This window comes from Schistocerca nitens, chromosome 2, assembly GCF_023898315.1.
Source record: "Schistocerca nitens isolate TAMUIC-IGC-003100 chromosome 2, iqSchNite1.1, whole genome shotgun sequence".
In the NCBI taxonomy this organism is placed as follows: Eukaryota; Metazoa; Arthropoda; class Insecta; order Orthoptera; family Acrididae; genus Schistocerca; species Schistocerca nitens.
In genome coordinates, this window is record NC_064615.1 from 752097051 (window position 1) to 752119935 (window position 22885).

The 22885-nt window shown below is 46.9% G+C and overlaps 1 protein-coding gene across 1 annotated transcript in view; it reads left to right on the top strand.

Annotated features, from left to right (window-relative positions):
• The window catches only part of LOC126235305 (juvenile hormone acid O-methyltransferase-like), a 73900-nt gene that overhangs the window by 39097 nt on the left and 11918 nt on the right, over positions 1-22885 (top strand). The window contains exon 4 of the mRNA XM_049944029.1: positions 20859-21009. Coding sequence (XP_049799986.1) covers positions 20859-21009 — 151 coding nt within the window. The remainder of the gene's footprint in view (positions 1-20858; positions 21010-22885) is intronic.

Genomic DNA, 22885 nt, shown 5'->3' on the forward strand with positions numbered 1-22885 from the left:
AGAGTACCCCCAGCAAAAGACCTTCCCTTGGTGATGGCTGGAAGTCGCTGAGGCAATTAAAAGGCGTCGGCCAGCTCTAGAGCGGCATAAACGGCACCCTTCCATGGAGCACGTCATAGCCTTTAAACGGCTCAGTGTCCAGTTTTCGCTAGCTTACAAAACACAGAAAAAGGAGTGTTTGGAGAGATAAATCTCGACCATTGGGTGCATTGTCACCTTCCAAGGTCTGGGCAACTATCACAAGAGTTTTGGGTACCAGAACCTAATAGGTGTTCCATTGTTAACATAAATAGGGTATTATCTACCAATGCAAACACGACTGCCGAGCACTTCCATGAGCACTATGCTCGCACCACTGCGTCGAAGAATTACTCCCAACCTTTCGCACTCTCTAATGGCGGATGGAAGGGAAAGTCCTCTGGTTCACTACAGGCCACAGTAAATCCTATAACGCCCCATTTACAGAGTGGGAGCTCCTCAGTGCCGTTGCACGTTACAATCAAACGTCTCTTGTCCGACTAAAAGTGACAGCACCTCGTGATCTTCAACCGTATCTGGTGCGATGGCGTCTTTCCATCGCACTGGTGGGGGAGAGCATTCATACCAGCGCTCAAACACGGCAAAAACCCGCTTGATGTTGATAGTTATTGGCCTATCAGCCTCACCAACATTCTTTGTAAGCTGCTGGAACATATGGTGTCAGCAGGTGGCCTATTGGCTCCGTGCCAGGGCGGTTTCCACCTGGGTCGCTCTACCACTGATAGTCTTGTCCCTCGAGTATGCTATCCGAACAGCCTTTTTCAGCCGCCAACACCTTGTTTCCATGTTTTTTGATTTGCGAAAAGCGTATGAGTCGACCTGGCGACATATCCTTGCCACATTATACAAGTGGTGTCTTGGAGGCCCGCTCCCGCTTTTTATCTAAACTTTCGTGTCGCTTCTTACTTCTCGCGTCGAAGTTGATGCCTCCCATAGTTCCCACCATACCCAGGAGAATGGGGTCCCGCAGGGCTTCGTATTGAGCGTATCACTGTTTTTAGTGGCCATTAAATGTCTAGCAGCAGTTGCAGGGCCGTCGGTCTCACCTTCTCTGTATGCAGACGACCTCTGCATTTAGTACTGCTCCACCAATACTGGTGTTGCTGAGCGGCGCCTACAGTGTCTTAACAAGGCGCAGTCATAGACTGCAGCCCAAGGCCTCCATTTTTCGGCCGCAAAGTCTTGTTATGCACCTCTGTCGGCGTCGTACCGTTCATCCGGAACCATAACTTTACCTTACTGACGATCCTCTCACTGTAGTGGAGACGTACCGATTTTTAGGACTGGTATTAGACTCCTGATTCACTTGAATTCCTCACCTTCGTCAGCTTAAGCGGAAGTGCTGAACATCATGTCTGCCCTCCGCTGCCTGAGCAACACCAATTTGGGTGTAGATCACCCTACGCTGGTGCAGCTCTACAGAACCCTCGTTCACTCCCGCCGTCTGAGTGGATTCTGATTTATGGTTCGGCGGCGCCTTCAGCACTGAGTTTAATCGACCCAGTGCACCACTGTGGCGTACGCCTAGTGACAGCTTTTATGACGAGTCCGATGACCAGCATCCTGGTGGAGTCCCTCCATTCGCAGGTTAGGCATGCACAACTTTCGGCCAGTTAAATTGCACACGTTCTTAGTTATCCAGCGTATCCGAATTACTGTCTCCTTTTCCCACTCACAGTGGTTTATCTCCCGCATCGGCTGCCCATGCCAAGGCTTACAACTGCAGTTCGTGTCAAATCTCTTATTTCCGAGCTCGTCCTTGCCTTTACTAACTATACTTGAGGTCCATTCACGTACCCCTCCATGGCTTCGCCTGGACCAATCACATGGCCCAAAGGACTCAGTTAACACCGCGGCTCTCCGCTGTCACTTCCTCTAGATTGACGTGTATCGAGGCCATGAAGTGATTCACACGGACGGCTCCATGGTTGATGGTTACGTCGTCTTCGGCTATGTACTTGGAGGACATTATGAACGGCAGTTCTTGCCAGATGGCTGCAGTGTTTTCACTGCAGAGCCAGTGGCTATATCTCGTGGTCTTGAGCACATCCGTTCATGCCCTATAGAGTCGTTTCTCCTTGAGCAGCCTAAAAGCTATCGACCAGTGCTACCTTCGTCTTCGTTTGGTAGCGACCATCCAGGAGTCCATCCGTACCCTGGAACGGTCCGGTCGTTCAGTGGTGTTTGAATGGACCCCAGGACACGTCGGAATCCCAGGCAACGAACTTGCGGACAGGCTGGCCAAACAGGCTACACGAAAATCGCTTATGGAGATCGGCATTCCAATAACTGAACTACGTTCATTTTTACGCCGCCAGGTTTTTCGGCTTCGGGAGACGGAATAGCATAGTCTCACTGCGAACAACAAACTGCGTCCCATTAAGGAGACTACGAATGTGTGGCAGTCCTCCATGCGGGCCTCTCGCAGGGTGTCAGTGGTATCTACCGGCTCCGCATTGACCACTCTTGGGCGACCCACGGCTACCTCCTGCGCAGTGAAGACCCGCCTCAGTGTCGATGCGGCGCCCAGTTGACAGTGGCCCATATTCTGGTAAACTTCCCCTTCAACTGCTCTGCGATGAAATATTTGGCTACCGGACCCGTTACCGCTAATTTTATCTGACACCACCTCATCGGCTGATTTAGTTTTACGTGTTTTTAGTGAGGATGAATTTTATTATTTGGTCTAAGTTTCGTCGCATATCCTTCGTCCCTCAGTGTCCTCCACCCTAGTGCTTTTAGGGTGGTTTAAATGTGTTGCAGTGTGGCTGGCTTCTGCCTTATATTCTTATGGTCAGCCACCTATGGCCATCTGATTTTTCGTTTTAATCTCTTATACCTGTTTCTTGCGTTTGTGTGGTTTTCTGCTCCTCTTTTGTTGATTTAAGTGTCTTGTTGCCCTTCCGTCGTTCTTGTGGTTTTTCCTTTGTTTTCTGTTGTCATACTCGCTTTTCTTATTCTAAGCCCCGTGGCATTGTTTTATTCGGGACAAGGGACCGATGACCTAGCAGTTTGGTCCCTCCCCCCCCCCCTCTTTCAACCAACAAACAGATCCATGCACACTGTATGTCCAGGGCCCTGTGACCAACTGCTGCGGCTCCCGTCACACCACTGGCCGCCTCGTCCCCAGTCGCAGAGTCGCCACACTGCCCTCTGCGCGAAGATAGACGACTGGTCTGTCAGCAGCACGCTTAGTGATCAATTGCATCCAGAGATTCACTTCTGACTAGCTGTCTGTCTGTCTGTCTGTCTGTCTGTCTGTCTGTCTGTCTGTCTGTCTGTCTGTCTGTCTGTATGTTGATGTACTACCCTCTTCCTTACTCTGATCAGCGATTACGTAAACGCACCGCATAGTATGCCTTTGATAAAAGCCGAAAGCTTGCACAATTTTAATGTCGCGTAGTCATTGTCTAGGGGTAGTACGGCTTTAACGGATAAGCAGCGTGGACGTGCTGCGTGTTTCCGTCTGCAGTGCTCTTGCACTTGTTTACTTTCTTCGGCCGACACTAACGTGGCGCTGTAGCGCGACAAAATCATTGCGAATCAGTACCGAAAATAAACATTGATATTCGCTTTTAGGAACTACTTTGCTAGTAAAAGAAGCATTAGATGTCGAGCGCTGTTTAAAGGAAGAGACAAAGATTCCACTGGGGTCTGATCAGTGCAGAAACGTCCAGTGTCCATACGCTCACCGTATATAGCCCTGACCAGCCACCGCACCGACAGGCATACCGGGTAGCCACGATGAATATCAATATGATTAGGTCTCCTGCCAAGATTAAAAATAAAGAAAAGAGCACCAGGAGTCAACTCTGCATTCCTGCATGAAGTTCGAACGACCAAACTATGGCTAGGCAGCGTTCTTGACACCTGTTGGTCAAACTCTCTCTCTCTCTCTCTCTCTCTCTCTCTCTCTCTCTCTCTCTCTCTCTCTCTCTCTCACACACACACACACACACACACACACACACACACACACACACACACACACACACACACACACACGCACACGCGCGCTCACTGGCAAGGCGATTTTAGTGCGTGACGGCATCGAAGCCACAGATATCTTACCTCCGATCCGCACGAGGATTAGCGGTCACGGCACTTGATACACAAGTCATTAACGTTCGTGCACCGTAAGACACCACCAAACGATGAGACCGAGCAAGGTTCTACACCGCTGACATTACCCACTTCTAGGACAGTCTGAACACTGTCCTCAATGGCGATTTTAAGTGTCCTTCCTCCCAAGGACCAAATTCAGCACTATGCGCCTTGTCCGGAACTGGGTATGGTGGTTCACGATCAGCATTTCTGCGACACGTGGGGAAAGATAGACGGCGATAGTTACGGACACACAATGTTACTGAAACCTCCCTCTTACTAATGAGCCTATCCTGCTTGCGATATAAAATATGACCGTGGATCGCGTGTATGCCTAATGGATTTTTCGAATTGTATAAGGCTATCCTTCCTGAAGAAGTGATACCGAAGAGTTAGAGGAAAGTGTACAACCGACCCTTCTGATAGAAAGTCTACTAAAAATAAATCAACCGAACAGGGCTATAATCTGGAAAATGAAAGTTACTTTGTGCATTCACTAACGAACACTGGACAGATAGGGGTACCACTGATCGTGAGTCCAAAACTTACACTAATGAACGAAAAGTAATTAAAGGCCGCCAGCCCACTAGGGCAATTTACTTCCGAAATCCTGTAAAAGATTGGGAAGAAAAACATGTATTATTAAACACTGACGTGGCAACTAAAGGTTGCCACGTTTTTTACACTAATTTTGAGTATGTAATGATAAACAAAACCGAGAAATAACTCTTACTTTGTGTTTGACATTAAATTTGAAAAAGGCAATCCAGGAATGATCAGAAAATATGCAATTAAACTGTACGTAGTACTGAACTTCTTTAAGTGAAAAATGACTTTCAGTGACCTCAGCATGTCATCAAAGAAATTTAGAAAAAACAAGCACTTTATACTTCGCCGTTACTTATTTTGCAAGTTGCATTTCATATTGTCTCGAACAGAATTAAATACTAGAATACGTACCAAACCAAACAGCCATGTCCTCCTAGCTATATGTAAAATAAATAAAACTTACGCACTCTTAATTTGTGCATTTTTTAGACTTGGATTTTTCCAGTGATTGAGTCTCAAACCTAAGAAAATGAAATTGCTTTACTTTAGTCATATACTGAAGTCTCTGTTGTATAACAGTTAATTGAAAGTAGACTGAGGCTAAAATTCTTAAAAGAGGAATTATTCATTCATAAACTGGATGTAACTAGTCAATTTAAGACACTCAGTAAACATATTAGGAAAAAAGGAACAAGGATCCTGCTTGGTAACAATGTCTGGGGGCAATAAGGACACAATGGCCCTGAGTGTAACTGATTAGTATTTAAACAAATCTTATCAATCAAGTCACATCCAGTTGTGTTGCTGGGTTAGCCGTTGATACTTTCTACCAATGAACAGTCCTACTTCAGTGCTGTGCATACGACGAAACTCGGAGCCGACGACGAAACTGTTGCTGGAACTGCTGCTGCTGTTGAAGGTAGCATAGTGTGGAAACACGGATAGTTATAGGAACGGGCAATCGTAATTAATACAGCCTCTTCCGCCCGTCCATTGTCCGTACTCCTACTCTAGACATCTGGCCCGCGCGCGTACATGATGCCTCTGAAAAATGGTACGCTTCACTGAGAGAGCGTTAACACCACGCCTCCGCACACAAGCGCTGGAACCCGTCTCTCGCTCTCTCCGCGCGCTCTGCGCAATAACCCCCTACCCCAAAGATTTTACGACGCACAAGCACTGCTACTGTTTAGTCGATGCAAATAAGAATTCCTTTGGCTTTTCCCCAGATCTTACAAGTTTCACAGTGAAACACAAATACAATGAAACCTCAACAGACTTCTACCTAAATGAACACATACAGTGAAGTATTGGCCTTACTTAATAAAAGAAAGCATATTTACGTAGAGTTCAAGAACAGGTTATATCGGTAGCAGGTGCCATGCATTTTGGGTGTTAAGTCATTCGGCGAACCAGCGGGATCCATGTGCCAAAACAGCCTTACTCAGGTAGTGGTGGCTGCCGAACGAGGCCTCTCGCCTTTCCTGTTCGTAGTGGCTGCGTCTGCACGATGGATCTCCACACTCAAGTCTGGCATAGTAACAGCCTTCGGAAGATGAATGACACACCTCCAGGACCTGGACTGCGGTCGACAAGTCTCCGCAGCATGGGCCAACTGAACATCGCTCCTAATACCAATCGAATTTGGCGTGGTGCCTCCGCTGCACCAAACCGGCAGTCCGCAAGACACTTAAGCAATTCGGCAAGGAAGGCTGTGTGGTACCGGCAGACCCTGGACTACTTCCATGAGGCTCTGAGGAACCTCGACACCTTACCCCACAACCGGACAGACAACGAAAACACTGAATCAAAAGATCACATCGTTGACGAAGCGCCGCTTAGAAGGCGATAGCACCCGATGATAAGACAGAACAGGGGTCTACACCATGCTTCACATTGTGGAAGATACTAGTCGAGACGCACACTCTGTCACTTGCATACGACTCAAGGAAATCGCTCCTGTACGGCCCAAACAACTATATTGAAAGACATGATAATTTTAGTCAGGTTTACCAGGAAAGAGCTGTAGACGACTAGGCTACTGCGGAAGCGTTTAAAACAGGTGACATGCACTATTGACAGGGCAGCGGTGACTGCATTAAGAGAGGTCTCGTCTGAGGTGGTGAACTATGGCATGGATATAGGTGTGGTCAACTAGTCTACGGGCCCGGTGGATTACAAGCAGAGTTGTGCCGGACGCAAGGTGACATGATGCCCCACTGGATTAAAATGTTCAGAGGAATCATGTTCCATGGACTGCACCATACCGCGTTCCTTCGTAAGACTTCAGTACACAAGCCAGCAGGAGGGCAATCGGTTAGTATGGGCTACTTAAAATGTTGAGCGCCGGCTAAAAGATCGTGGTCAGGCTTTCAGCAGGCCGCTTTAAGACGACTTAGCGAATGATTCTCGCCCCAAAGACTTCACAGGGAGAGACAACATCCACATGGCCACCGCAGACTGCAGGCGCTTGAAGTGATCGTCTCGGCATGCCGCCTACGAGCGGCGATAGTCCCCATAAATTTCGATCGGGCCTTTGAAAGGGTGCACCATAACTTCGTAGTAGAGGCGATGGACCGTATGGGATTTCCTCCCAGGCTCACAGGAACCCTGCGGCGCCATATGGCAGCAGCCAGCTCCCAGATCCACGTGGATGGACGGTCGGTAAGATACTCGAGAGATCACTACGACAAGAATGCCCCCTTTCTACCTACTGCTATGCAATCTGGCTCGATTCATTTTCGACGGCTCTCAATCACCCTGCGAGACTCCACCTACCCAATAAGGCGTACGCCGATGACCTGCTGGTTCCTTCCGCCGATGAGGTCCCGAGCGTACTAAACTGGATCGAGCAATATGGACTGGTTCCGGGCAGTCTTCCGAATATCAAGTCGGCGGCGCAGGATACCAGGTGCCGTCTCGGGCCGGGCGCTGTCGCCACCTTCCGCCAGTTACAGAAGTGAGCTATTTCGAAGTCACTTTTACGAAGGATGTGCACGGAACGGACGCGGCAAACGATCGGCAGTTACAGAAGATTGTGCGCATGATGTGCCAGAACTTGCTTTGGCACTTGGACTAGCTGCAACATGAGGAATACCTGAACCTTTACGTGGCTTAAAAACTCACTTGGCACAGGTCCTCCCCCTGTTAGTGGCCATAGGTCGCAGACTCGCATTATTACGCACACTGTGGCCTTCGGTTATTTCCTAGCCATAGGACGCACATTTGAAGTGCGTTATTGCATTCTCATCCTCTCCTTAGGCAGTGGAGGGCAGGGACTGGTTAAGCCCTTTATATGATCATTATGTGAAACCTATGGAACAGTCGACACGCCTCCCTCATATGTCGTCTACTGGACGTCCCGCTGGTGCCGGTGGCGCGATTCGCGTCACCACTCTCTCTGGAATACAGAATGTGGCCTCGGATTTCCCCACAACGCGCAAACCGAAAGCGAAAGATTTTCACTCCGTCCTTCAGTGGACAATTCCGCGTAAAGTGGTAGAAACAAATTACTCAATTGTCAATTCGCCGTGAGTGTGAGAGACGATAAGCCACTGCTTTCTACCAACCACCGCCAGCGCGACGTGGTATAGTCACAAACAAACAAAAAATACGCTTAGAGACACCGGATCAACGCTATCGGATTGACGGCGTCTACATTTTGGCCTGTCCCACATGTTGATTCCTGATTAAAATTGCTTCACGTACCTGCCGTTGTCCGTCGTTTGGCCACTGTCACAAATAACCCTCATGTTGCAGCTGGTCCAAGTGCCAAAGCAAGTTCTGGCACATCATGCGTCTTCCACCTGATACAGCTGAGCCACGGCCCCCTCTGCCCGGTTGACTGTTACTTTCCTCTCGCCAAACATCATGGGCTTCCATGTTCAAGGGAATTACAATCGAGTAAATCTTCGGCGAAGGGGAGAAAGTGGAACTTCATTACTGGTGGTACGTGCAAAACACGCACGCCGAGATGCCGTACGCTCTTTGCAACTTTACGCAGCGTTTTCGTAAACTCCCAGCTAATTACGGAGTGCTGAGTCTCATCGAAGACAGAATGACCTGAATTGCAAGCAATGACAATGAAACGCGATTTATTCAGGAACGCTGCATTCATTGAGGCATTGGCAATGAGGCATGAGTTTGTTGTAGATACGTTATACGGTAATGGACATAAAAAACGCTATCGGCAGTGGACAAGAGTGGCTGTGCCAAGTAAGGGTAGATTTAATTTTTTATTTTTGAAAATTGATCTAAGCTAGCTGAGAAGGTAAGTCCAAGGGAAAAACTGGTAGCGACGTTGATTCAAAACGTCGTCTTGAGTACTGGATTCGCCACTGCTTGAATTCTGAACAAAAATAATTAGCAATGGTGCTCGTAAGACGTAACCCTCGTTCTACCAACTGCTTTGTCGAAAAGCTCGGAGAAGCGGTCAGAGGTTCAGGGCACACACTCGCTGTTGGGGTGGGAAACTACCACTAAAAGGTGGAAGCAGCAGCAATGATTAACGGTATGAGAATTCAGAAGATAATGAAAACCACTGCATTTAAGGCAAAATGTGTGTCCACTGGACAAATGATCTGTAATCAGGAAAGTCAAGATTACTGCTTTGTCAAAACATTCCGGATTTGTCTCATTCACACCTCCGGCAGGAGAGGAACTACGAGAAAGATGGAATCGCCAACGGAAGAGAAACGTTATGAGAATCGTGCCGCGGACTGACAGAAGTTTGAATGTCATAGGGAAGTTAAAAACTGTGAAAACTGCAATGTTAGTGCTCAGCCTAGACGTAGTGGGGTTTCATGATTTCTGGTCAGACGAATGTATGGTAATACAACAGCAGCAGAAAATCGGTAACTTTACAATTCTTTATGAACACGAAGGAAGGTTGAACAGTTCAGCGGTATGGTTGTTTCCCTCAGAATCGACAGCAAAGCAGCGCTGAGATCTATAGTTCAGGTGTACATGTCGCGCGCAGAGAGAGAGAGAGAGAGAGAGAGAGAGATGCAGTACCTGAACACCAATCAACATGTAATTCACTAGGAGTGGAAAGAGCCTGTAGGTAAAGGGGCACAACAAAGATTTATGGGAGGATATGAGCTTGGTAGGACAATGGGAGAGGAGAAAGATTGGGTTATGTAATAAATTTCAGCAACTAATAGCGAATAGTATGCTAAAGAAACATTACAGGAAATTGTATGTTTACAAAAATTGAGAAATAAAGGAAAATGTCAGATCACTTCATGGTCAGGCGCACACACCAGAAACCACGTATATACTGCATACCCATGAGCAGATACAGACCCAGATCACAAATGATGAAGAGAAATTGGATATCCACACAGATCAGGGAAAATCTATGAGCAAAGAACAAGAAGTAAAAAGAGGTGGAAAGGGGCTTGAAGTTCACTGAGAACATAGATACTGCAAAAATGAATACCTCAGTAATCAGTTAAGTTAGAGGACTGCACATCTCTAAAACAGGGCAGTCTTAAAAGTTGGAAATAACGACATACGTAGGAAGAAGGTAATTACGAAGAAATTGCAGGTAACAGAAAAAATACTACAGTTGATTGGCTGAAGAAAAATTCAGAAAAACAGAAATCATCCACGAATGAAACAAATAGGAATTGCAAGGAAGGTAGGGCGTAACGGCTGCATGAAAAATGTGAAGAATTCGGAAAAGAATACATCGTCGGAAAGATCTGCTCAGCACATAAGAATTAAAAGGATGGGGAAGTAATATAGTGCCAAGGGAATTACACTAGCAAAGGCAGAGAAGCGGATAGATCGAAAGGTTATATCGATGGCCTCTTAGAGAGGAAGGGCTTCCAAATCACGTGACCAGCGAGCTTGTATTAAAATGAGTTTTTCAGAGATTGGACGAATTAAAATAGGGTAGGAGACATACTTCAATAATTGCGGAAAGGAAACGGGACCAATCAGGATGGTGCGTAGAATGTATGAGACTGCAGATACTCTTAGACATCGGGAAAACATCCACACAATACAGAAAATAGCAAAACCGACAAGCGGGAGAATAAGCACACAACCAGCGTAACATCTCATGTAGCAAAGTTCTGGCAATAATATGCAGAAAAACGGGAAAGGATTGAGGCACCAGAGAGGAAGTCGCGACGATGCAGTTAATTGAAGCGAAACTGAAGAAAAATAAACATGTTGATAGCATTTTTAGATCTGGAATAAGCGTTAGAAAACATCTGATCCGAAATGTTCGAAATCCTGACAATAATAGGGGTAAGCTATAAAGAAAAAGTGGGTAATACAGAACATGGACTGGAATGGGGGGGGGGGGCGGAAAATAAGACTGGAAGACGAAGAACGAAGTGCTTGGGTTAAAAGGGGTGTACAACTGGACTGTAGACTTTGACCCCTAGTGTTCAGTCTGCACATCGAAGAAGCAATAAGGGGGAAATAAAAGTAGTGTTAAGGAATGAGATTAAAATACAGGCTGAAAGTATATCGATGGCCAGATTTGCTGAAGGCTTTACTTTTCTCTGTGAAGGTGGAAGAATTACAGGATGTGCTGAATGGAATAAACAGTGAGAGTACAGAATATGGATTTAGAGTAAATAGAAGACAAAAGTAATGAAGTAGGAAAAATGAGAATAGCGAGAAACTTCAGGATTGGTGGTGATAATGTATATGAAATCACGGAACTGGGCTACTTAGGCAGCAAGATAACCAATGATGGACAGAGCAATGAGGACGTCAAAAGCAGACCAACATTGTCGAAAAGGGAATTCGTGACCAGAGAAGACCGCTAGTATGAAACATAAGCATTTGAGAAAGAGATACTTGATTTGCGTTTGGAACTGGAGCAGATGAGCATTTATTTCAGATGTGGTGCTACAGATAAATGTTGTAAACCACACTGATAAGGTAAGGATTGAGATTGTCTGCAGAACGAGAGTAAAGGAATACGTGGAAAACAAGAACAAGAGGGGAAAGAATGATAGGACATGAGATAAGGGAAACTTCCATGGTACCACAGGAAACTGTAGAGGAGAATGGAGATTTGAATACATCCAGGAAATAATTGAAGACTACAGTTAAAATTACTACTCTCAGATGGAAAGGTTGGCACAGGAGAGCAATTCATGGCGGACCCCATCGAACGAGTCACTGATGACTCGATAATGACCACCTCTCCCTCCAAGGAAGAGCAGTTCTTTTGTCAGTTTGCTCGTGGAGCACATGGGGCCCTGAGCTATTGCAGCTCTTCACTCCTTTCTGTGCTGAATTTCCTTCACTGTGCTGCTCCCTCATACTCGATCCTTCCTTGTTATCCCCTCCTTCCCCTCTCACGATTCTCTTTGTCCACCTAGCTGTCGACTTCTCTCTGTGCATTTCTTGCTGTTCTGTTTTATTGCCTGTTGCTTCATTTTTTTTGTCCCCATTATTGTAATGTGAGCCACTGAGCCATCTGGGGAGAACTACTTATCTTCCGCACGTTGGATTCACCCCCCCCCTCTTCTTGCTCTTCTTTCCTCGCTGTAGTCTCCCTGCACCAAGCTACATCACCAGCACGTGTAGCCAGTCCGTGTCGTGGGGCTGTTACGTATCCATCTGGTTGATCTACTGATATTTGAGCTTCTTGCTTCCCCATTTATGCCAAGCAGTGGTTGCTTGTCATCCTGGAGCATCGGAATGCTTGGAAATGGCCACTGTGCCAGTTGGTCATTGCTGTGGCTGGGTGACGCCCATGGGGAGAGCCCCTGATCAGAGTGGGTGGTATTAGGATGGATGCTTGCACATGAAGTGTATCAAGCTGCAAAACTGTGCCCGTTGCCAAATGGCTGTGTCTTAGTGTTGCTGGATCCTTGAAAGCTGCTTCATATGACCTTGCAGCCTTCCCTTCATTGGCTACTCTTGCAGGATGGCCAGGCTCGCTGTCCTGGGATGAAACACTTCGCCTGCTCTCTGGTCTGTATTAGAATGAACAGGGACACATGCACGTGCATACGCAGTTTTTTTTTTTAGAATATCAAGGAAAAGTTCGGCGAAGCAGTTTCCCAGTAAGATGCAGTGTGGCTCCCCGTTGATCAGAGGTTCTTCTGCCACCAAATCTGCAGCCCTTCATGGTTGCGATCGTCTTGGTGACGTCGTCGTGTCTGTTCCCTTAAACAGTCTCGGAATATCACCCAGGGAGTGACTTTTCATATACGTCATATCACCAACTTACGAACACTGGGCTAATCTGGAGCAATGCAGCATTTATTTTGTTAGGCGTGTTAAGAAAGGTCCTAAATAAAACACCAATACTGGCTAGAGATAGAATGGGAAGATAAAATGAGAGAGAGAGAGAGAGAGAGAGAGAGAGAGAGAGAGAGAGAGAGAGAGAGAGAGAGACACACACACACACACACACACACACACACACACACACACACACACACACACACTCTCCCAGAGAAGGTCAAGGTTACGTATCAGTGTGACATGAAGCTGTCCCCCCCACCTCATGAACCCTCTGTGTGGGTGGCGAGTGGACACTTCTGTATTACGCCACCATCGTGTAAATTGTCATGATGGCCATTCTCCACACTCACCAGATCGCCCAGCTTAAAAGAAATAAGATCCAAGAGTGTAAGTCACTCTTAAAAGGAGGCTTGTGAAAAGATTCACTTCCCTAAATGTCGATGTATTCTACATTCACCTCTGTTACATACTTTCCCTTCAAGGGCCCCCCCTCACCTCTCCCAGTCTGCTCTCCCCTTCCCCCGCATTTCCTTTTCCTCCCACCAGCGGCTCCTACCCCTTCCCCTCAAGGAACTCTTCTGATGAAGAAGAATTCCTCTTCTGACTCTCCTGCTACAGATGGGGCTCCGTCTGAGAATACCGATCCCCTGCATTCTCTAGACAGAACGCCTGCATTCTTAGGTTGGACGAGGTACCCACACTAAGAGGGCCTCAATGCCACTTGTTCTCTATCCGATCTGGAAAAAGCTGCCACCACCTCCTTAAATAAAAACACACACACTCACCTGAGGGAGAAGCAGCAGCAGCAGCCCAAGTCAGTTTCCCCAGCATCCCATGGGGCTTCACCACCACGTCACTCTAAGACGGTTCTTATGGATGTCACCCTATCCTCGTGACTACTTCTGACCAGATGATGTGATCACACCTCAGCTTCTTAATGGGTAGCGTGGACTCTCGGCACATAATCCACTGAAATTAAAACTGATACTACCATCACCTACTGGAAGTAAAAGAACTTTCTCCTTATTCTGTTATGTTTCCAAGAAATGCACTTCAGTGATAACTCTCCAGCGTTTTGTGGTTATCAGGCATTCTGTCAGATCCTTGCGGGCCCCGAGATGGGATATGGAGTAGTCTGCACATCGGTTCACACTGTCATTTTTGACTGGATTCCCATTTATACCAACCTGAAATCAATAGTGTAATAATACGAACGACCCCAAGAAACACCATTTGCAATGTCTACCTCCCACCAGGTAGGCCACTTCCTTATGCTGAATAGTCAACTTCAAAACCACTCCTACCACCACCATCCTCCTCCTTCAGGACTTCAGTACCCACCACCCACTGTGGGGGAAGTGTCACTTCAATGAGTAGGGGGTTTCCTCATTCCAACTACTTAGACTTCGATTTCCCTCTCCTCAATGTTTTCTCACCTGCTTCAGTACCACTCATAGCAGCTTTCCTGCTATCCACCTTGCGACCTCTTCCCCTGCACTCATGGCTTCCCTGCATTGATCATCCCATGTTGCTCTTCGCACAGTGACCACTCTCCAGTGAATCTGTTGTCACCCTGCTGCCGCCAGGCAGACAGGCCTCTATGTTTCTATGTTGGGCATTCTGAAGGGCCAATTGGCCTTCATGTGTGTCTGCTGTGCACTTACACCTCCCTTTCGGACAGCATTGATGCAGTCGGGCAAGACGTTTCTGCCACTATTCTTCTTGCTGCTGCCATTGCTTTCCCTTTATCCATGTCCTGCCCCCCCCCCCCCCTTTGACTGGTGCTGTAGTGGACCAAGGATATAGCAGTCGTTGTCGAGGACCGCCGACGAGCACTGCAGTCGTTTAAACACCACCCTTCACAGACCAACTTTGTCACTTTTAAGCGTCTCGGTCCTAAGACTCACTATCTTATTAAGCAGAGTAAAATGGAACGCTGGGTGCGCTACATCTCTTCCCTGGGGGCGTATGCCTCATCATAGGCTTGGTCCACGCTTTGGAACCTTCTGGGCTGCCAGCGACAGTAAACTGTCCAGGGTCTTAACCTCAAAGGAGCTCTGTGCTCTGATCAGTAGGTTCTTGTACAACACGTCACGACCAGCGTACTTTTCCTATCCTGCTACCTTTCTACAGCAGAAATGCCAAGCTGAATGGACTCCCCTCTGTTTCAACCAGCACCATGTTGAACTCTGTAATGAACCCTTCACCGAAAGGGAATTCTTGCAGGGTCTTACCTCTTTGTGACACAGCCCTAGCCCTGGATTCCATCCACAACCACATGATTAAACATGGGGGCCTTATCCAGAGGCAACATCTACTCAGGGTCTTCAACTGCGTTTGACTTTGGGTGCTTCCCTGTCTCAATGACAGGACAGTACAATTATTCCAACCTTAAGCCCTATCATTTGTAGACTTAGAGAGTTTTTGACAATGTTGACTGGAATTCTCTCTTTCAGCTTCTGAACGTGGCAGGGGTAAAATACAGGGAACGAAAGGCTATTCGCAATTTGTACAGAAACCAAATGGCAGTTACAAGAGTTGAGAGGCATGAAAGGGAAGCAGTGGTTGGGAAGGGAGTGAGACAGGGTTGTAACCTCTCCCCGATGTTACTCAATCTGTATATTGAGCAAGCAGTGAAGGAAAAAAAAGAAACTCGGAGTAGGTATTAAAATCCATGGAGAAGAAATAAAAACTTTGAGGTTCGCCGATGACGTAATTCTGTCAGACAGTAAAGGACCTGGAAGAGCAGTTGAACGGAGTGGATAGCGTCTTGAAAGGAGGATATAAGATGAACATCAACAAAAGCAAAACGAGGGTAATGGAATGTACTAGAATTAAGTCGGGTGATGCTGAGGGAATTAGATTAGGAAATGAGACACTTAAAGTAGTAAAGGAGTTTTGCTATTTAGGGAGTAAAATAACTGATGATGGTCGAAGTAGAGAGGATATAAAATGTAGACTGGCAATGGCAAGGAAATCGTTTCAGAAGAAGAGAAATGTGTTAACATCTAGTATAGATTTAAGAGTCAGGAAGTCATTTCTGAAAGTACTTGTATGGAGTGTAGCCATGTATGGAAGTGGAACATGGACGATAAAAAGTTTGGACAAGAGAATAGAAGCTTTGGAAATGTGGTGCTACAGAAGAAATGCTACAGAAGAAAGCTGAAGATTAGATGGGTAGATCACATAACTAATGAGGAAGTATTGAATAGGATTGGGTAGAAGAAAAGTGTGTGGCACAACTTGACTAGAAGAAGAGATCGATTGGTAGGACATGTTCTGAGGCATCAAGGGATAGCATTGGAGGGCAGTGTGGAGGGAAAAAAATCATAGAGGGAGACGAAGAGATCAATACACCAAGCAGATACAAAATGATGTAGGTTGCAGTAGGTACTGGGAGATGAAGATTGCACAGGATAAGTAGCATGGAGAGCTGCATCAAACCAGTCTCAGGACTGAACACCACAACAACAAGCCCTGGAAAAACCCAACGTCTCTCGACAGCTAGCACCCGATTAGTCTGATAAATGTACTTCATAAACTTCTCAAGACAATGGTTATCATCAGATTGTTGGGTACTCGAATCTTGGGGGCTTCCGTCCCCATATTAGTGTGGCTTCCAGGAACGACGATCGCCAACTGACGCCCCCCCCAGGGGGTCCACAACTCTTTTGTGGATATGTGTGTAGCGAGCACGGGACCCCGAGCTAATGTGGCCTTCCTTCCTTTCCGGGCTGCATACCTTCCCTTTCTGCATCCTTCCCCATCCCCCATCTTCCCCATCCCCCATCTTCGCCCCCCCCACCCCACCTCTGGCTCTTTCCTTCTCTTTCTCCCCCTCTGGGAGTATGGTTTGTGCCTACGTCCAAAGACGGACGCTCGTAAATGTACTGCATTCTTTGCCTTCCTTGTTTGTATGTCTTCATCCTTCCTTTGTCCTTCTCTTTTCCTTCCCTCTTCTCCTTACCCTTTTCTCCGCTGCGGCGTTTGAGACCCCTCTTCTTTCCTTTCCCTCTCTTTCTTCCTCCCTGTGCGTGTCTGAAGGCCGACCCACGCATTTTTGTGCGTAGCCGGTGACGGGATAACGCGAGCTCTTCAAATTACCCACCAGCGTTTCTCCCGAAGAAACGTGCAGCGGAAGTGCAACCTCTTGCTTTCTTCTCTCAAAATCGCGAAAGCTATAATACTGTTTTCTCCATGCGGGAACTCCAACATGCACTCTCTTCTTCTCGCTCCTCCGCCCCAGGACCGGATGGTATCCACATCCAAATGTTGCTGCATTTATCAACCCAGTCTGCGTTACCTCCTTCGCATTTATTATCGAATTTGGACCGACAGTACCTTTCCCAGACGATGGCGGGAAGCTATCGTCGTTCCTCTTCCGAAACCTGGAAAGGACAAACATCTCCCTTCTAGCTATCGCCCCATTTCTCTCACGAGTAGTGTCTGTAAGGTTTTGGAGCGTATGGTGAATTACCGCTTAGCTTGGTGGCTGGAATCCCGCAGTCTTTTAACGCCTGCCCAATGCGGATTCCGAAAGCATCGTTCTGCAGTTGACCATCTTGTTGCTCTCCAATTACATCATGAACAATTTTCTCCGGGAACGCCAAACGGTAGCAATATTTTTTGATCTGGAGAGAGCATACGATACCTGTTGGAGGACAGGCATCCTCCGTACACTGTTCTCTTGGGGCTTTCGAGGTCGGCTGCCCCTTTTTCTTCGCGAATTTATGGCAGAGCGCACATTTAGGGTGCCGATGAACACTAATCTCTCCCATACTTTCTCCCTAAGAAAACTGGGTACCCCAGGGCTCCGTGCTGAGTGTTGTACTGTTTGCCATCGCTATAAATCCAATTATGGATTGTCTCCTTCCTGATGTCTCGGGCTCCCTCTTTGTGGACGATTTTGCGATCTACTACAGCTCTCAACGGACCAGCCTTCTAGAACGACGTCTTAAAGGATGTCTCGATCGCCTCCACTATTGGAGCATCGAAACCGGCTTCCGTTTTTCTCCCAGTAAGACAGTTTGTGTTAATTTCTGGCGACGTAAGGAGTTTCTTCCACCCTCCTTATATCTAGGACCTGTCAACCTTCCGTTTTCAGACGTCACTAAATTCTTGGGTCTTAAGTTTGACAGAAAACTGTGCTGGTCCTCCCACGTTTCCTATCTTTCGGCTCGCTGTCTGCGATCCCTCAACACCCTCCGTGTCCTGAATGGTACCTCCTGGGGAGCGGGCCGAGTGGTCCTTCTCCGCCTCTATCGCGCCTTAGTGCGCTCTAAATTAGACTATTGAAGCATAGTCTACACCTCTGCTCGGCCGTCTATTCTTCGGCGTCTCGACTATCCACCACCGTGGATTACGTTTAGTGTCTGGAGCTTTTTACACCAGCCCTGTGGAAAGCCTTTATGCTGAGACTGCTGAACCTCCGCTGTCCAATCGGCGAGCAGTCCTTGAGTCGTTATGCTAGCCATCTGTCTTCCATGCCTGCTAATCCAGCCCATGCCATTTTTTTTCGACGCCTCCTTCGATGTAGGGTATGCAGGCCGCCCCTCCTCCGTACTACCATCGGCAGTCCGCTTCCGTCAACTGCTCCATTCTCTTTCCTTCCGCTTACCTAAAACCTTCTTGACGGGGTACAGCACCGCCTCGGCTCCGTCCCCGGATCTGCCTGCTCCGTGACCTTTGTCGATTTCCCAAAGATGGTACCCCTTCACTTGTTTATCGTCGGGCATTTGCTGCTCTGTGCCCAAATGACGGACGCCACATTTATTTACACCGACGGCTCGAAAACATCGTTAGGTGTAGGGAGTGCCTATATTGTTGGCAACACCCCAAATCGCTTTCGGCTTCCCGACCAGTGTTCGGTTTATACTGCGGAGCTTTACGCTGTTCTCCAGGCTGTCCACTACATCCGCCGCCATCAGCGGATGCAGTACGTAATCTGCTCAGATTCTCTCAGCTCTCTCCTCAGTCTCCAAGCTCTTTACCCTGTGCACCCTCTGGTCCACCGGATTCAGGACTGTCTGCACTTGCTCCACCTGGGGGGCGTCTCGGTGGCGTTCCTCTGGCTCCTGGGACACGTTTGTATCTGTGGAAATGAGGCGGCCGATTTTGCAGCCAAGGCTGCAGTGTCTCTTCTTCGGCTAGCTATTCAATCGATTCCCTTCGCCGATCTACGGAGCGTTTTATGTCGAGTTGTTCTTTCATGGTACGCGCATTGGTCGACACTTCCCCATAATAAATTGCGGGACGTGAAAGCTCTTCCTTGTGCTTGGACCACCTCCTCCCGAACGCGTCGTCGGGAGGAGGTAATTTTAACTAGACTCCGGATAGGGCACTGTCTTTTTAGCCATCAACATCTTTTAAGCGGCGATCCTCCCCCACTCTGTCCCCACTGCTCTCAGCTGTGGACGGTAAGACACCTTTTGATTGAGTGCCCTTATTTTACTCCGATACGCGCCCGTCTCCAGCTGTCGCCTGATATATCGTAAATTTTAGCAGATGACACGCGCTCGGCCGATCGCGTTCTCGAGTTTATTAGTGACAGTGAAATGACGTCAGTCATTTGAAGCTTTTTTTGGGACCACCAACCCCTTTCTGTAGTGGATTTTTAAGCCTTCTTTCTGCTTTTAGTTTCTCCAATTTTTTGAGTTTCGTTCCTATTTCTGCTGTTTTCCATTTTCGGTTTCTATTGTTTCCTAAGTCACGGACCGGACGCTAATGACCGTAGCAGTTTTGCGCCCTAAAACCAAAACAAAAAAAAGCCAACTGACGCGTTACTTACACTGGAAACGGCAATCCGACTGGGTTTTACTAACTGCCAGCACCTTGTTGTGGTTTTCGTAGACACACAAGGCATGACACGGCTTGGCGCGATCACATGACTGGGTCTGCGTCTTCCGTGGATCCCTTCCGATTTTTATCAGCGAGTTTTTGTCTCGCTACCTCTCTTAGAGTTGGCACTTCACTCAGTGCCCCTCGGAGAATGGTATCCCACTGGGTTCTGGGTAAAGGGTCACTCTCTTCCTCATAGCCATCAATGGGCTTGTAACCTGTTAGGCCAGTGGTTACCCCAACGTTGTGCGTAGACAGATTTTTGCACCTCGTGCCGCTCCAACTCTGTAGCATCTGCTGACCGCCGGCTAAAGGCCCCATCTGAGGGGGCTCCGCGTGGGCCATCCCTCTTGGCTTCCAGTTTTCACCCACCAAGATGCAGGGTGTGCATTTTTGTCGTCGACTCACAGTGCACTCCGATCAAGATCTCTCTTTAGGTGACCAGCTTCTCGATTTTATAGCAGTTACGTTTCTTTAGCCTTGTTTTTGATCAAAAGCTGATGCGGAAAAATAGTGATCTCTGCCTCCTGTCCCATACATTGTAGGGTGCAGACTATACCTGTCTCCATCTTTACTACGCTCTGGTCTTGTCCAGGCTGGATTACGGTAGTCAGGTTTATGGCTCAGGGGCTCTTTCTACGCTGCAAATACTTGACCCTGTTCACCATTGTGGGGTGTTCCTGGCTATTGGTGCCTTTCGCGCTAATTCCGTTCGGTCTTCGCAGAAGTAGGGTTTACTCTTCTGTGAATACGACAGAGGCTGCTCTTGGTTTCTTACGCAATTACTATTTTCCGCATTCGCTAATTCCCTGACCATCCCGCGTACCCTGCCCTCTATGCAAACTCAGGATGTCTCCGTCCTGACAATCGTCCAAAGATGGGATCGACGACGATTGTAATGCCTCACTACCGTCTGTCGGAATCTCCACTCGAATGTGCCCTATGTATTTCCTCCCACAATTGTCTTCTTTCCAAGTAACCGCTTTTTCAGTATTGTGACGTATATGACATGCCAACATTGGCAAAACATACAGAAAAATTATTATTGCGTAAGTATATTCATAAAATAAATGTAGCAGCTCAGTAATAATTCTCTATTTCCTCAGGATGTGAATGACTACCTACCTTCTTACCAGGCGCCGGCAACAAATTGGCTGACTGACGTTGCACAAATGAACTTTATGGGATTTGAATTGTTGACATGGGTGCCAGAGAACCACGCATTCTCTGTTTTCTACTCTCTAGAGGATCTGAAAGGTATGTGAGATTAAATACAATTAAACTTAGTACTTTCTGCTTGTCCTTACATTAAAGTTGGTCGTCGCTGCGATAAAACGCCATGTGACCTCCAACCAGTCTCAATATGTAATGCCTCTATGGTGGGTTGAGAGTAAATTTAACTGTTTCATGTTAGCAGCTTCCCTTTTGCACTGACGATGTTGAGTACACCCTTTAGAGTTGCCCACTTTCTTTAGACTGCTGAAATTAGTATCAAAAGGGGCATTGATAAAATTGTCAGGTGAACATACAACTTATCAGAACCTAAAAGCCAAAAAGGTCCAAAGAGTGGTTACACATTCCACCATTTATCACCTTTTGGCGTACTTCACTGCAGACTTGTTACATTTTCCCGAGTTCCCAAGTGATTAATTTTATTTGATGATATTGCTATGTTCTAAATTCTCGGTAAACACCTTAATCAGTTTAAGGCATCACATAATAGAGATTTCAATTGGAAATCGTTCTTAGCAAATAAAACTAAATTCCTCCAAATAGAGGAAAGAGTTCTTACGTGAACAGTTGGTCAGCAAGGTTCACATGCGTGCACAGTAAAGCTAGATGAGAACACAAACGAACCATCCCACACAGTCGCTAAATTTCAATCTGAAAGTGTCCTAGCTAAAGGAAATAAAATATTAAAATATTAGAAATACACGTATATAAAGTCCTCCAGCAGTTTATTGTATATGGACGACACTCAGGAGGCGGAAGACAATTAATACGCATGAGGTGCCAGTTCTTTCAGATGTCTGAAAGACACATGTCTGAAAGACACATGCCTAAGAAAGACAGGCTGGCCAATGATCCACACGCTCGAAGTCACGAGCTCCACGAGTAATGATGGACAGGAGCACTACGTCAGTAGTGTGTGGATAAGTTCACAATTTGGATCTGATGGGGAGGGGGTTAGGGTAATATGTGCAGTTGGGAAGATCACTGGCCGGATCTGCCTAGTGAGCAAGAGACCCAGAGTTTTGAATAAGTCTGGCACAAATTTTCAAATTTCCTCATTGATGTAAACCATTGGCCACTGGCAGTTAACCGTCAGTAATTTCTGGGTAACTTTATTGATAGAAGATTTGAATAAATTAAATGTTGCTGTTAAAATCACTGAAGGGTAGCTAACGAAACGACGCTGTGCTGACGGTTTCAAAATTGTTAGCAACGCTTTTCGAATGGCGGAACATTGAATGTCCAGCCATCATGACAGCTCTTACACTGCTAGAGGATCGCAAATTGTATGCAGCATTCTCAGAAATGGAAACACTAACTTCAACAATTCCCGGCGCAATTGGCCATTGGCCTCTCCCAAGAGCAGTTCCTAAATCACCAGTTAATTCGAACTTAAGAATAACGTTCGGCTCCAGTGTGGAGAGAGGACCTCTTCATATTCCTTAGAGGCCTGGATAGGCTTCGGGACTGACTGCAACTAGAGTATGGCTTTTCGTTCATCGCGCCCCCAAGAGATCAGTAGCCCCATCACCCTGGCCGCCTTTTAGACCCGGTACTATCTTCATAGCAGGCTGAGTGGACGTGGAGGGACTGGAACGTGTAAAAATCCATGATCCTACGTGGGAATTCAAGCTCTTTGAGCACTCTACCACGACCCTTATGTTACAGGGTAAAACGAAGTGTAGAATACGAAAGACCATCGAAGATGTTTCTTGTAGTTAAGACGACAGATATTATTTTATAGGTAGGAAGTAAAGGATTGCATCAAGCCTTGAACGTAATCATTGCACGCAATTAACAAAATACCCTCTCATGCGAAAGTACATGTCGAGAAATCATTGGAAAAGTGGGGCCAAAATTACCACAAGACAAAATTACAGAAGCTTAAATACAAATACGA